Consider the following 11,935-nt stretch of genomic DNA (forward strand, 5'->3'; position numbering starts at 1 on the left):
AAAGTGAGCTGCCATCTGGAGGGTATGTTCATCGAATGTTTTTGGAATGATCCTTTTTTATTGTGTTCTTATTAAACCAGATTTACTCCTGGAGATTTATTGAATGAGAATAAATGATTGGATGGTTTGTAATTTGTTTCCCATAAACATCAGGGCACACTTTCGATAACACAGAAGCAATGTTCTCCTGAGAGGCCATTAGGAGAAGCACACTTGGAGTAGTCACCACTCATTTATAAACACAATATGTGTACAGAAACATTTCCATTCAGATTCACACTTATCAGTTTCACACTTATAGGCAATCTAAAGTCTCCAGGTAACCAATCATGCATGATTTGGAATGTGGAAGAAAGTCAGAAGGGCCTTAGTTAAGGTTCAAAGCCTGAACCTTATAGACCACAGAAGGAGATAGGCAGACGTGCTGTCCACAACTCCAATATGCTGTCCAAGTGGAAAAGCTGGAAATCTAAATGACCGATCGCTTTTAATTTGGGTCATGGGTGAGCTGAGGGCTCTTCCATCTGACTTTGGGCGAGAGACAGGTGACACAAGGAACAAGACGCTTGCCATTCACAGGGTAGGTACATATACACAAACAAGCATTCACAGCGAAATTCTAACTTATAAAGAAAATTGTGTGTCTTCCCTCGAGTTTCCCACGTTTTTGAATGTGAAAGGAAACACGAGAGAGAACAAGCTACTTCATGGGCTAGAAACAAGATTGCAACCCTGCACTTCCAGACTGTGAGACAGACCACACTCATTCCAGAACTCATCGACCGTGCTGTTTATTCAATTCAAATTAATTTCATAAACACAATTTGTGACAAATTTCTTCCCAAACTAAAATATGGTTACATTCAAACACCTGTCTAGTATTGTACTGTGTAGTTTACCATGCCACTCCTTTGAATTTGCTGATTTTTAATGCAGAAGTAAAAAATAAATAAACTGACAGAATAAACAAACAGACACAAAGAGACAGACAGACAGATCGATACATACATGTACATACATATCTGCACCAACCTGTCTAGCTTACCCCATCAGAACCTTTCAAAAAAATCACGAAGACAGATGGGTAGGGAGCGGGAGTGCACACCCCAATGTTCTATATATAAATTTCACTCCTAGTAGTAGTGGTGTCTATGCTACAGATTGTCAAACTCAGCAGTCCAGTTCGATAAGGAGCCGCTCTGTCCAACAATAAGAAGAGAACACTCCATGTGGAAAGAAATGAGATCACCAAGGCTAAGCTACACCATTACGTTGAATGAGAGGATTGAAAAATACAATTGCACGATTCATGTTTTGTGGAAGTCAGTAAGGAGACTGAAAAACCTTCACAGGTGTTCATCTTAACAAACAAGGTCTCCAATGAATGCAGGGAGCCAACGTTGATACTGTGACTGCTCATATTATTCCTTGTTTTCATGTCGATTCACTGCAAGAGACCAAGCAGGAAATGTTTGTGGTAATGTGAGACTGCAGATGAACGCTGTGAGATAGAAACACCGACACCTTGTTGTTGTGTTTTCACTGATATTTCAGCTCCCTCTTGAGATTCATCTGATGGGCTTTGGATACCAGATTGAGCCCATTAAAATCACATAATGTGGACATACACACGACTGCATTGCAAGTATGAGGACAACCCCATTTCCACAAAGCTCGTGCAATCAATCTCCTTGATTTTTTTCAATATTAAATTAATGTTGCATTTGCCAGACCTTTTATCATGATGTTGCGGGATGAAAAAAACTCCTGTCCGATATACAGTGGGGCCTCGGTTTATGAACTTTTCGGTTTACGAACGTTAAATTTATGAAAATTAAACCTTGGATTACGCACTACTTTTCGCGATACACCCCCCCCCCCCCCCACACACACACACACACACACACACACCACGGCTGGCGGAGTAATCTTCCGCGGAAGAACACCAAAGCACATGACCGAACAGCGCCCCAGTCGGTATGCCTTTCCACACCCCCTTTCTATGAATGCACACGTCGATCCAGAGCGAGAGAGAGAGAGAGAGAGAGAGAGAGAGAGAGAGAGAGAGAGAGAGAGAGAGAGAGAGAGAGAGAGAGAGAGAGAGAGAGAGAGAGAGAGAGAGAGAGAGAGACGTCATCAATCGCCTCCAATGAGTTTTTTTACAGATACTTTTGCTTTTTTGGGACCGAAAAAGACACCACAGGCTCGTATTCAGCCGAAGAAGACACAAAACAGAATTACAGTCGAGGAGAAGAGGGAGATCATTGAGAAATACGAACGAGGTGTGCGTTTGTCTGATTTAGCCTCTTAGCGGATATGCTAAGTCCATTTCAATGTGTATCATTGTGTTCAGCTGATAGAAAAGGCTTGGCATGATGTTACCCTTCGATCCTTGAAAGCAGCATGGAAGAATTTTTGGAGGTTTTGTAGGAAGACGTGCATTGTTTATGTGATGTGCGAGTTTTCAAGCACAGTGCGACATATTATTCACTGTCAAGGGGTTCGTTCGGTTCGAAATTTTGGAATTTCGGTTCGTTTGGCAATTTTCAATTTCAGTTCGTTTGGCGATTGACATACTCGGCAGCCAAGCAGAAGCCTGCATAGAATAACTTCGCGCCCGGACTTTCCCGAGTGTTATCAGTTCGTGCCTTTGCATATTATTTTCAAAAGTAGACACACAGAGAATACAAGAAAAATGGATAAGTGGTTAGGAATCAAGCCAAAACCTCAGCCCCAGAAGAGAGAAAATTTATGACGCTACAAAACGTAAACGTACATTGAGAGCATCGTGGAAAGAGGAGTTTACGTGGCTTGCAGCAGACGATGCAATGCAAATATTGCACTGTGCAACCTGCCGGGAAGTGTATGGACAAACGACAACTGGAGCAAAATCATCAGCAAAGGATATTTATGACAAATTAAGCACGGGAGCATTTGTGGTATAGGTACATCAATTACTTAATTTTAAAGTGTTGTTCTGTTATATATTCTGATTATCAATCCTTAATACTTTGCAACAATGTTTTTTTTTTATGTGTGTGTGTGATTAGTCGTCTTATTGTGTTTCAATTTGTGAAAAATCGGGCAGGCAACTTTATGGCCAGGCAGGCAACGTTTCAGAGTTGTCTGCCCTGGTGTCCGGTAACTTTTTGTCATGAGTTTCAGATACTGGTTATAGCAGAAATTGCAGACAGAATCTGACAAGCCATGAAAGGGGGTGGGGGTGGCAGACTGAAATGTCACTGGAAGTCATTCATCCCCCCGAAAAAAAAAATACATGAATTCTTGTGAGGCCTCTATTGCAGTAATCACTGTTCACTGTTTTTTGATGGCCCTTCATACATTGAGGCTGAGGCAGGACTGATTGATGGACAATGCGGTACATGACAACGTACCACAGATATGGTGTGAATTCCCATTTTTTCTTACTCATACATGACAAGACATAGCCATCGAAAAGCGGAAAGACTTAATTTTAACAGACTCAATGTGCTGACATGAAATGGGTGAAAAAAAACGGACACAATAAAACAAACAAACAAACAAACAAACAAACAAATAAATAAATAAATAAATAAATAAATAAATAAATATTGAATTACTAAATTAATTAATTAATTAATTAAAAAAAAAATGTGTGTACATATGTGTGCGTTTTTGAGAACCCAGGTGTCAGCATGTGTTGCTAGCCCATCACGCGCCTCCCAATAAATAGGGAACGATGTGGTCAACAACAAGGATTATTTAATGCATTTTCCACTTACAGGGTAACTGCACACTCATCTTCCCGGGGGTGAACTCTGCTCAGCTGGAGTGGGCATAAATGCTGAGAAAATTTTGTTGGATTGGGGAATGGGTGAAGACAGGACTGGGGGCTAGGGCTGAAGTTACATACAGTAAATACGACATGTTTTATAAAGCTTGGTAGGTCTGATCCCAACGGGGATCCCAAATTTAAGTGTGAACTAAAAAGCATGCGTGCTTTGATTCGTCTGTGTTTTGTTTTTTTGTTTTTTTTACAAACACACACACACACACACATTGTAGAGCAGTATGCGTGCAGGGGGCTGGTATTTCCAAGGTTATCTGCTGTGTCATCATACCTCACTAGGTTTAACTCCAAGAGTCAACAGCTCACATTTGCTTTATGTGGCTAATTGCTTCTTATTTCTCCATTTGGACACCACTGTTTGTAAAACAAAGGTATCTCACATATTGTATAATTAAATGTCACATCCCAGAGGGTCACTTTATCATTGATTGATGAACAAGCAAACAGTAAGCAAAAAAAAAAAAGTTAAAACAACAAATACATAACATAAAAAAGGAACTTCAGAAAAAGTTCTTGCAAACTACGTACAGCAAATACTTTATGTGAAACTTGAACTGGCATTTTTGACATTGTGAGAGATGTGTGTGTCTTCTTTAGACGAGATACTGGATTCATCCGTCTGTCGTTGGGCCCATAAATACTGACAACCATTCACACTTAGAATCACACCTAGTGGGAACTGAAGCTATACTGCAGGGGTGTCCAAAGTCGGTCCTCGAGGGCCGCCGTCCTGCCTGTTTTCCAGCTCTCCCAGGAGCAACGCACCTGATTCAAATCATCAGGACCATTTTGATGCTGCTTCAGAGCTGGCTGATGAGCTGATCATTTGAATCAGGTGTGTTGCTCCTGGGAGAGCTGGAAAACAGGCAGGACAGCGGTCCCCGAGGACCGACTTTGGACACCCCTGCTATACTGCGTCCATATAAGGCAAATAACCAAAACCACACCATTAGTGACTGATGTTCTCAATTTATCTATCAAACTATGAGGTGAAAACATTTGTGATGCAGTAAAATTCTGTTGTTATGAGTGCCGCTGAAGATAACATTGACTGTGACCAGCATAGACTGATAATTTAAATCTTCAAGCAAAATATATGCGCGAGCATGAACAATAAGCTTTTCGACATAATTTCAACACTGTCATTTGTTAAATGGCAATCTCTTTCAGCGTTTCAATCAGAAACTAGACTTTACAGGCAAACCTAAGCTCTGGCTGGTGACCATAACCTGCCGACATGTGATGTGTGCAAACATTTGTTGTACAGAGCTTTATGTTGGTTGGGATGCAGATGAGCATGTAATGACTTGAACTGAGGACCCAAAGACATACTCTTGAGTGAACACCTATCAATGGCTTGCACATTTTGTAGTGTAGAAAACGGGCTTTGGACAACACATACTACACTGTATCACACTTCCTTTCCTGGGGGCAGAGTGTACTAGAAGGAGGGCAACCATGCAAAACTAAATAATGCAACGGCCCAGTCACATGGTGACCTAGTAATCGGCTGCTTATAGCAAACGCTGATACCCTCGTGGGCTGCACCGTCTGACAGTGTAGTGACCAGTTGAAAAATATGTCTGCCATGAAGAACTTGCATTCATACATTTTCTATACAGGTACCACATATCCTCATGAGGATCGTGGGTGAGATTGAGCCTATCTCATCTGACTTTGGACAAGAGAGGAGAAAGAAACATGACTGATCGTCAACAATTTCAGAGCACATACAGAAAAACAATTCAGATTTTCACCCAATGATAACCGAAGCCTTCTCTTGAGTTTGATTGAAGACCTGTTCTAGAACTGATGACATTTACTGACATTTCTGTATGTGTGATTTACCACGGAGTAAGAGAAAGCCTATTAGTGGTATAAAATGATCTGAGTAAAAGTGTGAGTCAAGATCGACTGTTTGATATTAACTGCCTCACTTGACATGCTGCAAACACCACATGAGAGAAAATGCGCCACTGTCTCCAGAAAACCAAACACAACAAAGTCATTTTCAGGAGTGACAGAATCACCACACAATTCCATTCAAAAATGTTCCTCACAACTTCACCATCTGTTTTTGAATCGGTAGTATCTTGCAACTTGTGCACGCATGATGTACAGATGACCAAATGTTGTGTGTCACAAAGTAAACAACTCACAAGATTCCTGCAGACAACCTTCGAGTCCTACCCTACCTTCCGTATGAAAACTGGACGACAGGATAGTGCTCGGTGGCCGGAAGATGTACGGAAGATAACGGGAAAAACATTTCATCTTCTCCTTCTGCGAGGCTTGCCAACGGGTGTGGGATGTTTGCTCGAAGGCTCCACATGCACACTGCATCCACGAGAGCCAGCCACAGAAGAATCAGTGGGGTGCTGCCTGCGGGTCCATCGGGAGGGGAATCGCCGTGTCCATGACGCTGGGGGCTATGACAGTAATGCCTCCCCTCCTTTCTCCCTTTCTACGGGAGAGTGGAACTGCAACCGGACTTGACCCCATGTTTCATGACGTCTTCAGCAGGAAGAACGTTGTTGTGCGTGCGTGTACGTGTGTATGTGTGCGCGCGCGTGTACTTTTTAAATGTTTTGGTCATTGTTATTTTTATTGGTATTAAGATGGCACTAAATCAAACTTGATGAATCATACACAACTTATTCCTGCATTAATTTATTTTTCTTCATTGGTACGTTCTGGCTCCATCTTGTGGTGATATTTCATGTCTAAACTGAGGACAACACGATCCAACCTAAAAATAAAGCAGTGGCTTTGATAGAAGATAACTATTAGTATTACCGTGTTGCTTACCATTAATCTCTAAAAGTAAAGACACAAAATTGAAGTTTAAACGGAGTTAATCGGGAATAATGATGGATTGTGTTTAGAATTAGACTCACGTACCATCTCGCGAGATTTGAGTGTGAACTAATGCCAACGGAAGTAGTTCTTCATCCTCTTTTCCGCCGGCCATATAGCAGTACACGGCAGGGTAAGATTCGTCGGGACCATTTCACTTGCGAATCTATCCCCATCCATGTTTTAAACACGTCTAGTTTACAAAATAAAATGCCGTAGATCAATCTGCATCTTACTGCTGCCACACAAAGATATATATTGCAGCGATAATTATGAACGATGTTTGCCTTACTACGTCTGCCGCTAGTGCCTCCGTTAGCGTCCATGAATGAGCCACGTTACCAACGTTCACTGACTTGACTAAAATCTGAAAGCAAGGAACTGTATTCAACATTCGGACGAAGTAACGCTGTAATTACGCCGTCGGCGTTTCGGGTCCACTATGCGAAAGAATCAACATACCACCTTGATTATGTTGTCTATTATGCTAACATGCTAACGCTCGGAATATGAAACTATAATAGCTGCTTTTCGAAAAACTGCACGCATGCGTAGGCATTGCGCTGAACCAGAAACTCACGACGTGGTGTTGTTTTCTATTTAACTACTATTTAACATTAACTATGTTTGCGACCATTTGAACTGCATGATAGCTCCTCGTCTTGTTTAAACTATAGGAGAAGTGTCAAGTTAGGATGTGATTATCTTTTGTTTTGCAGCATCATGAAGCTGAACCGATTTGTAACATCTTCCCGCCGCAAGAACCGCAAGAGGCACTTCAATGCTCCTTCACACATCAGAAGGAAGATCATGTCCTCCCCCTTGTCCAAGGAGCTACGACAGAAGTACAACGTCAGGTCCATGCCCATCCGCAAAGATGACGAAGTCCAGGTATTGAAATCAAGCTCCAGTATTTTCAAGAAAAATACGTACTCTTGGTTTGCTTTGCCACACTCAGGTTGTCCGAGGACACTACAAAGGCCAACAAATTGGTAAAGTGGTGCAGGTGTACAGGAAGAAGTACGTCATTTACATTGAGCGGGTGCAGCGAGAAAAGGCCAACGGAACCACAGTCCACGTCGGCATCCATCCCAGCAAGGTGACCACTTTCTTTGTAAAATTTGTGTACTTGTCAAAGTGCACATGAGATAGGTGAATGTCAGTGCTTGACATTTTCTGTATTACCACTGGGAAACTAAAAGGTTGGAATTGCGATCTGAAACAATAATATTTATTAATTGAGGGTTGTATAAATAATTCACGACAGCCGCCCTTGAGTTGATTGTTTAATTGGCCTCTCACACATCATAAACTTACAATGCAGGCATTTGTAAATGACTGTATAAACATTTAAAATACATATTTTATTGGACACACCTAGTTAGTTAGTTAAAATTTTATTGTGCAGCATGACTGCCACAAACCATTACACTGGTAGCCAATAAGCATCAGTATTAGTGCTGATTAGTCCAATTTTTTGGGGGTGTGAAGTACTGTAAGCCGCGCCAGCAAGCATTTTTTTATGTATTACGGTACATGCATCCATCCATTATTCAAACTGCTCCTAGCTAGGGTCACGGACATGCTAGTACAGTACATTAAATTTTGCTCAAACTTTGCAACTTGTACCATTCGTATGGCAATGTTTATAAATGCCGGAGCAATTTAAGTTACAGGCAAGTTTCTGGCCTTAATTTTTAGGCTCTGAATATTGAGTGCAATTTAATATGGAACCAAAACCCATACACCATGCAGTGTTGTGTGGCATATTACACTTGTTTTGTATTTTTTATCTATTTATATTTTTGCTTCACAGCTAAGCATAATCAGATCTATATAAGCAGATAATGGTGTACTCCTAAAATAGGGGGCAGGGGTAACCTTGAATGCATTTATATTAGTTGGTATATTGTATCACACTAGTAGTTAATCTGGCTTGCTGTTAATGACCGCTCGCCCACCTTTCTTGATAATACTAAGCTTTTGCTTGTTTGCACTCTGGTACTTGAGGTTGGGTGACTTAGAGGAGGTCCTCTGCACTATGGAAAGTCAGACAACAGTAGCAATCTAGATGTAGCTCACTGGTGTGGCGGTAGTTCTGGCGCAGTGCAAGAAAGTTAGATGAATCTATGATGTCGACACATACATTACAATTTAATAGTGCATCCAAACCATTTTCCTTGAAGGATTAATTTCATTCAAACTGATAAATTTTTCCTGAAATTAATGAATTCCACATAATTTGATGGTTTTGTGTGTCTCAGTGGATGCCACTGCGTTTTCCCCAATTGCAGGTAAATTTTTCTTTAATGAGCAAGTACATTAAGGACATCAATGTTTGAGTTTAAAGGACAACCGACGTCTCGGGACAAGTTGTGTCCATAATTTGTAAAATAGCTTCAAATGACTTCTACTGAGCGTATTTTACAAAGATTCCAGCGCATATAGCTATATTTTACGTTTTAAGACTCATGCTGAATATTCCGGAAGTCTTGTTTTTGAGTTGGTGACGAGTCCTCACCCTACATCACTGAAGGAACGCCCCTGACTGAGAAAGGACATACCTTGCATCACCTCAATGCATTTTGCGGTACTTTGTTTGGTCTGAAAACTTCATGTTGATCCGTGTTGATGGCGAAATTAGAAGGTAAACACATAAATAATGCAATGGTGAATCGTATGTTACACCGAGGCAACTCTTTGATATTTGTTGAAAAAAAATCCAAACTGCAAAACAAAACTATTTCCGAACGGAGCTCTGCCGCCATCTGCATTTTCTGTGACACTACACGTCAGTCTTGAGCAATCAAAACGACCCAGAAAACCTTTGATCGATTGCAAACATTTATACTTTCCTCTTCAGAACTATTTGAATCATATTCATAACTGGATGCGTAACAAGAAAGCATATTCTTCGAATCTGAAGCCATTGTTTTGATTCTCGAACAAGGCAAGACGTCTTCCCGTGACTCCACGAACAAGGGGGCGGGACCTTCTGAAACTGACCACTTCCGGTTTCCAATTGAAGTACTTTTTAGACACTTTAAGTCATTTTTATTGGTGTTTTGCATTTGAATAAAAATATCATACTGCGCGTTTTGGGTATTTTCAATGCTATAAAATGTTTTTCTGATGTCAGGAAACAAAAAAAGTAACGTCGGTTGTCCTTTAGGACAACCGACATCCCCGGACAAGTTGTGTCCATAATTTGTAAAATGGCTTCAAATGACTTCTACTGAGCATATTTTAATAAGATTCCACCGCATATAGCTATATTTTACGTTTTAAGACTTGCGCTGAATATTCAGGAAGTCTTGTTTTTGAGTTGCTGACGAGTCCGTGCGTGACGTCACTAAAGGAACGCCCCTGACAAAAAAAAAGACATATTGTAGCAGTCCTCCCATCACGTCAATGTATATTGCTGTACTTGTTTGGTCTGAAAACCTAGTGTTGCACCCAAAAGCCGCCAGAAGAGGGCGTACAAGCTCCATGGAAGGAATTTACAGTAAAGTCTCGTTATATCGATATCGGATATATCGATAGTCCCGGTTATATCGATATTATTTCTATGCACGCACGGAGAAAATTACATGCAAACAGGGTCGGATATATCGATAGTCCCGGTTATATCGATATTTTTTCGGACTCCCTTGAATATCGATATAACGAGACTTTACTGGATCAGCCTGTGGAAACGGGCTGATTCATTCCTCACAGGAGCTGGTCGCCATTTTTCTGCGACGCTACATTGCAGTCCAGATGCCTCAAAATGACACAGAAGGACTTCTTTAATCGATTGCAAACATGTATGCTTTCCTCTTCAGAACTATTTGAATCATTCATAACTGGAGGTGTAACAAGAAAGCATATTCTCCGAATCTGAAGCCATTGTTTTGATTCTCAAGCAATGCAAGATGTCTTAGCGTGATGTCACAAACTGGGGGCAGGACTTTCTGAAAATGCCCAATTCGCAGCTCACTTTTTTTGCAGATTTTGGACACGAACTCATTTTTATTGGTGTTTTGCATTTGAATAAAAATATCATTCTGCGTGTTTTGGGTACTTTAGATGCTATAAAACGTTTTTCTGATATCAGTTAAGAAACAAAAAAGTGACGTTGGTTGTCCTTTAAAGTGCATCAACAATTACAGCGTAATTTTGCCTAAATTTTCTCATTGAGCAAGCAGTTTATTCAGTTGATTCATGTAATAAAGAGGGTACAGAAAGTGCTTAAGAATGAATGACTCTCTGTCTTTGTGCTGTCATATTATGTTTTTTTTTGGTTCTTTTGACTTCAAGACGGCGCCGTGAGAGTGGCTGCCTTTCCAGCAGCTCATGTATTTTGATTTTCTACTTTCATTCATCACTTTGCTGCTGTGAAATGTAAATTTCTCCACTGTGAGACTAATAAAGGCAAATCCAATCAACACTGCCCAGTTGATCCTGTTTGGGGTCATCGGAAGGTGAAAGCGTTTAGTCAGACATTGCCAGTGTTGTTTCTGTCATTAAGTTGAATCTTATTTTCAACCTTTTGCCAGTGTCAAGCAAATCAGATCGCATTTTCATCCATTGGCCAGCAGTTTGCCAACACATTAACGCAATGGGTTCTCGTAATTTAATGGCCCTCATCTATTCTGATTTCTTTGCCTTGTAGGTGGTCATCACCAGGCTAAAGTTGGACAAGGACCGCAAAAAGATCCTGGAGCGCAAGGCCAAATCTCGCGCTGATGGAAAGGAGAAGGGCAAATACAAGGAGGAGACCATTGAGAAGATGCAGGAGTAAACATCTTTTGCTATCAATAAATTGTATAAAATGGTGTAAGTTGTTGCAGTGGATTTTGTGCATACAGTATTCACAAAATATTGGGTTTTATAGCCAACTTACTTGCCAAGCAATAAAACATACATTTTATTTGTAAGCGCCTTTCAAAGCACTCCAGGACACTTCAATCACAAAGCAGGGACATCAATAAGACCACAGATAAAACTACCGGTTTCATTGTATAAATAAAAATAAGCTGATTTTCTATTTTGGGGAATGGGTGTTATGCGTTTCCAGTATGCGGTAGGGGCTTTTATGTCCAATATAGAGGTCAACGTTAATGTTGCATAGTATGGCTTTTGGGAGTCAAATTTGGTTGCTATTACTCCGGCCTATGTACAAAAGCTTCAGTGTTACTATTATACAGTATAATGATTCACATGTATACGTAGTCAGCTTGGTGCCTTGGCCAAGTTCAGCTTGAA

The 11,935-nt window shown here is 40.7% G+C and overlaps 2 protein-coding genes across 2 annotated transcripts in view; one reads left to right on the forward strand and one right to left on the reverse strand.

The window, feature by feature from the left end:
* Positions 1 to 6,301, reverse strand: part of ppp2r2ba (protein phosphatase 2, regulatory subunit B, beta a) — a 48,579-nt gene extending 42,278 nt beyond the window's left edge. The window contains exon 1 of the mRNA XM_088989671.1: positions 6,028 to 6,301. Within this exon, the coding sequence (XP_088845797.1) occupies positions 6,028 to 6,175 (148 nt within the window). The 5' untranslated portion in view covers positions 6,176 to 6,301. The remainder of the gene's footprint in view (positions 1 to 6,027) is intronic.
* Positions 6,302 to 6,761: 460 nt separating this feature from the next.
* On the forward strand, positions 6,762 to 11,505 carry rpl26 (ribosomal protein L26). The gene is made up of 4 exons (XM_088989673.1): positions 6,762 to 6,821; positions 7,408 to 7,579; positions 7,647 to 7,787; positions 11,343 to 11,505. Exons 2-4 carry the CDS (start codon positions 7,412 to 7,414, stop codon positions 11,469 to 11,471), a joined length of 438 nt encoding a protein of 145 aa, XP_088845799.1. The 5' UTR covers positions 6,762 to 6,821; positions 7,408 to 7,411; the 3' UTR covers positions 11,472 to 11,505.
* Positions 11,506 to 11,935: the final 430 nt, after the last annotated feature.

This window comes from Hippocampus bargibanti, linkage group LG02 (assembly GCF_051943395.1).
Source record: "Hippocampus bargibanti isolate YZ-2025 linkage group LG02, ASM5194339v1, whole genome shotgun sequence".
Lineage (NCBI taxonomy): Eukaryota > Metazoa > Chordata > Actinopteri > Syngnathiformes > Syngnathidae > Hippocampus > Hippocampus bargibanti.

Excerpts from the sequence above, each read along its gene's own strand:
- rpl26 (XM_088989673.1), top strand. The coding sequence starts at position 7,412 with ATGAAGCTGAACCGATTTGTAACATCTTCCCGCCGCAAGAACCGCAAG. Across the intron at positions 7,580-7,646 it reads GCAAAGATGACGAAGTCCAG|GTTGTCCGAGGACACTACAA; the intron begins GTATTGAAATCA and ends TGCCACACTCAG. Across the intron at positions 7,788-11,342 it reads TCGGCATCCATCCCAGCAAG|GTGGTCATCACCAGGCTAAA; the intron begins GTGACCACTTTC and ends TTTGCCTTGTAG.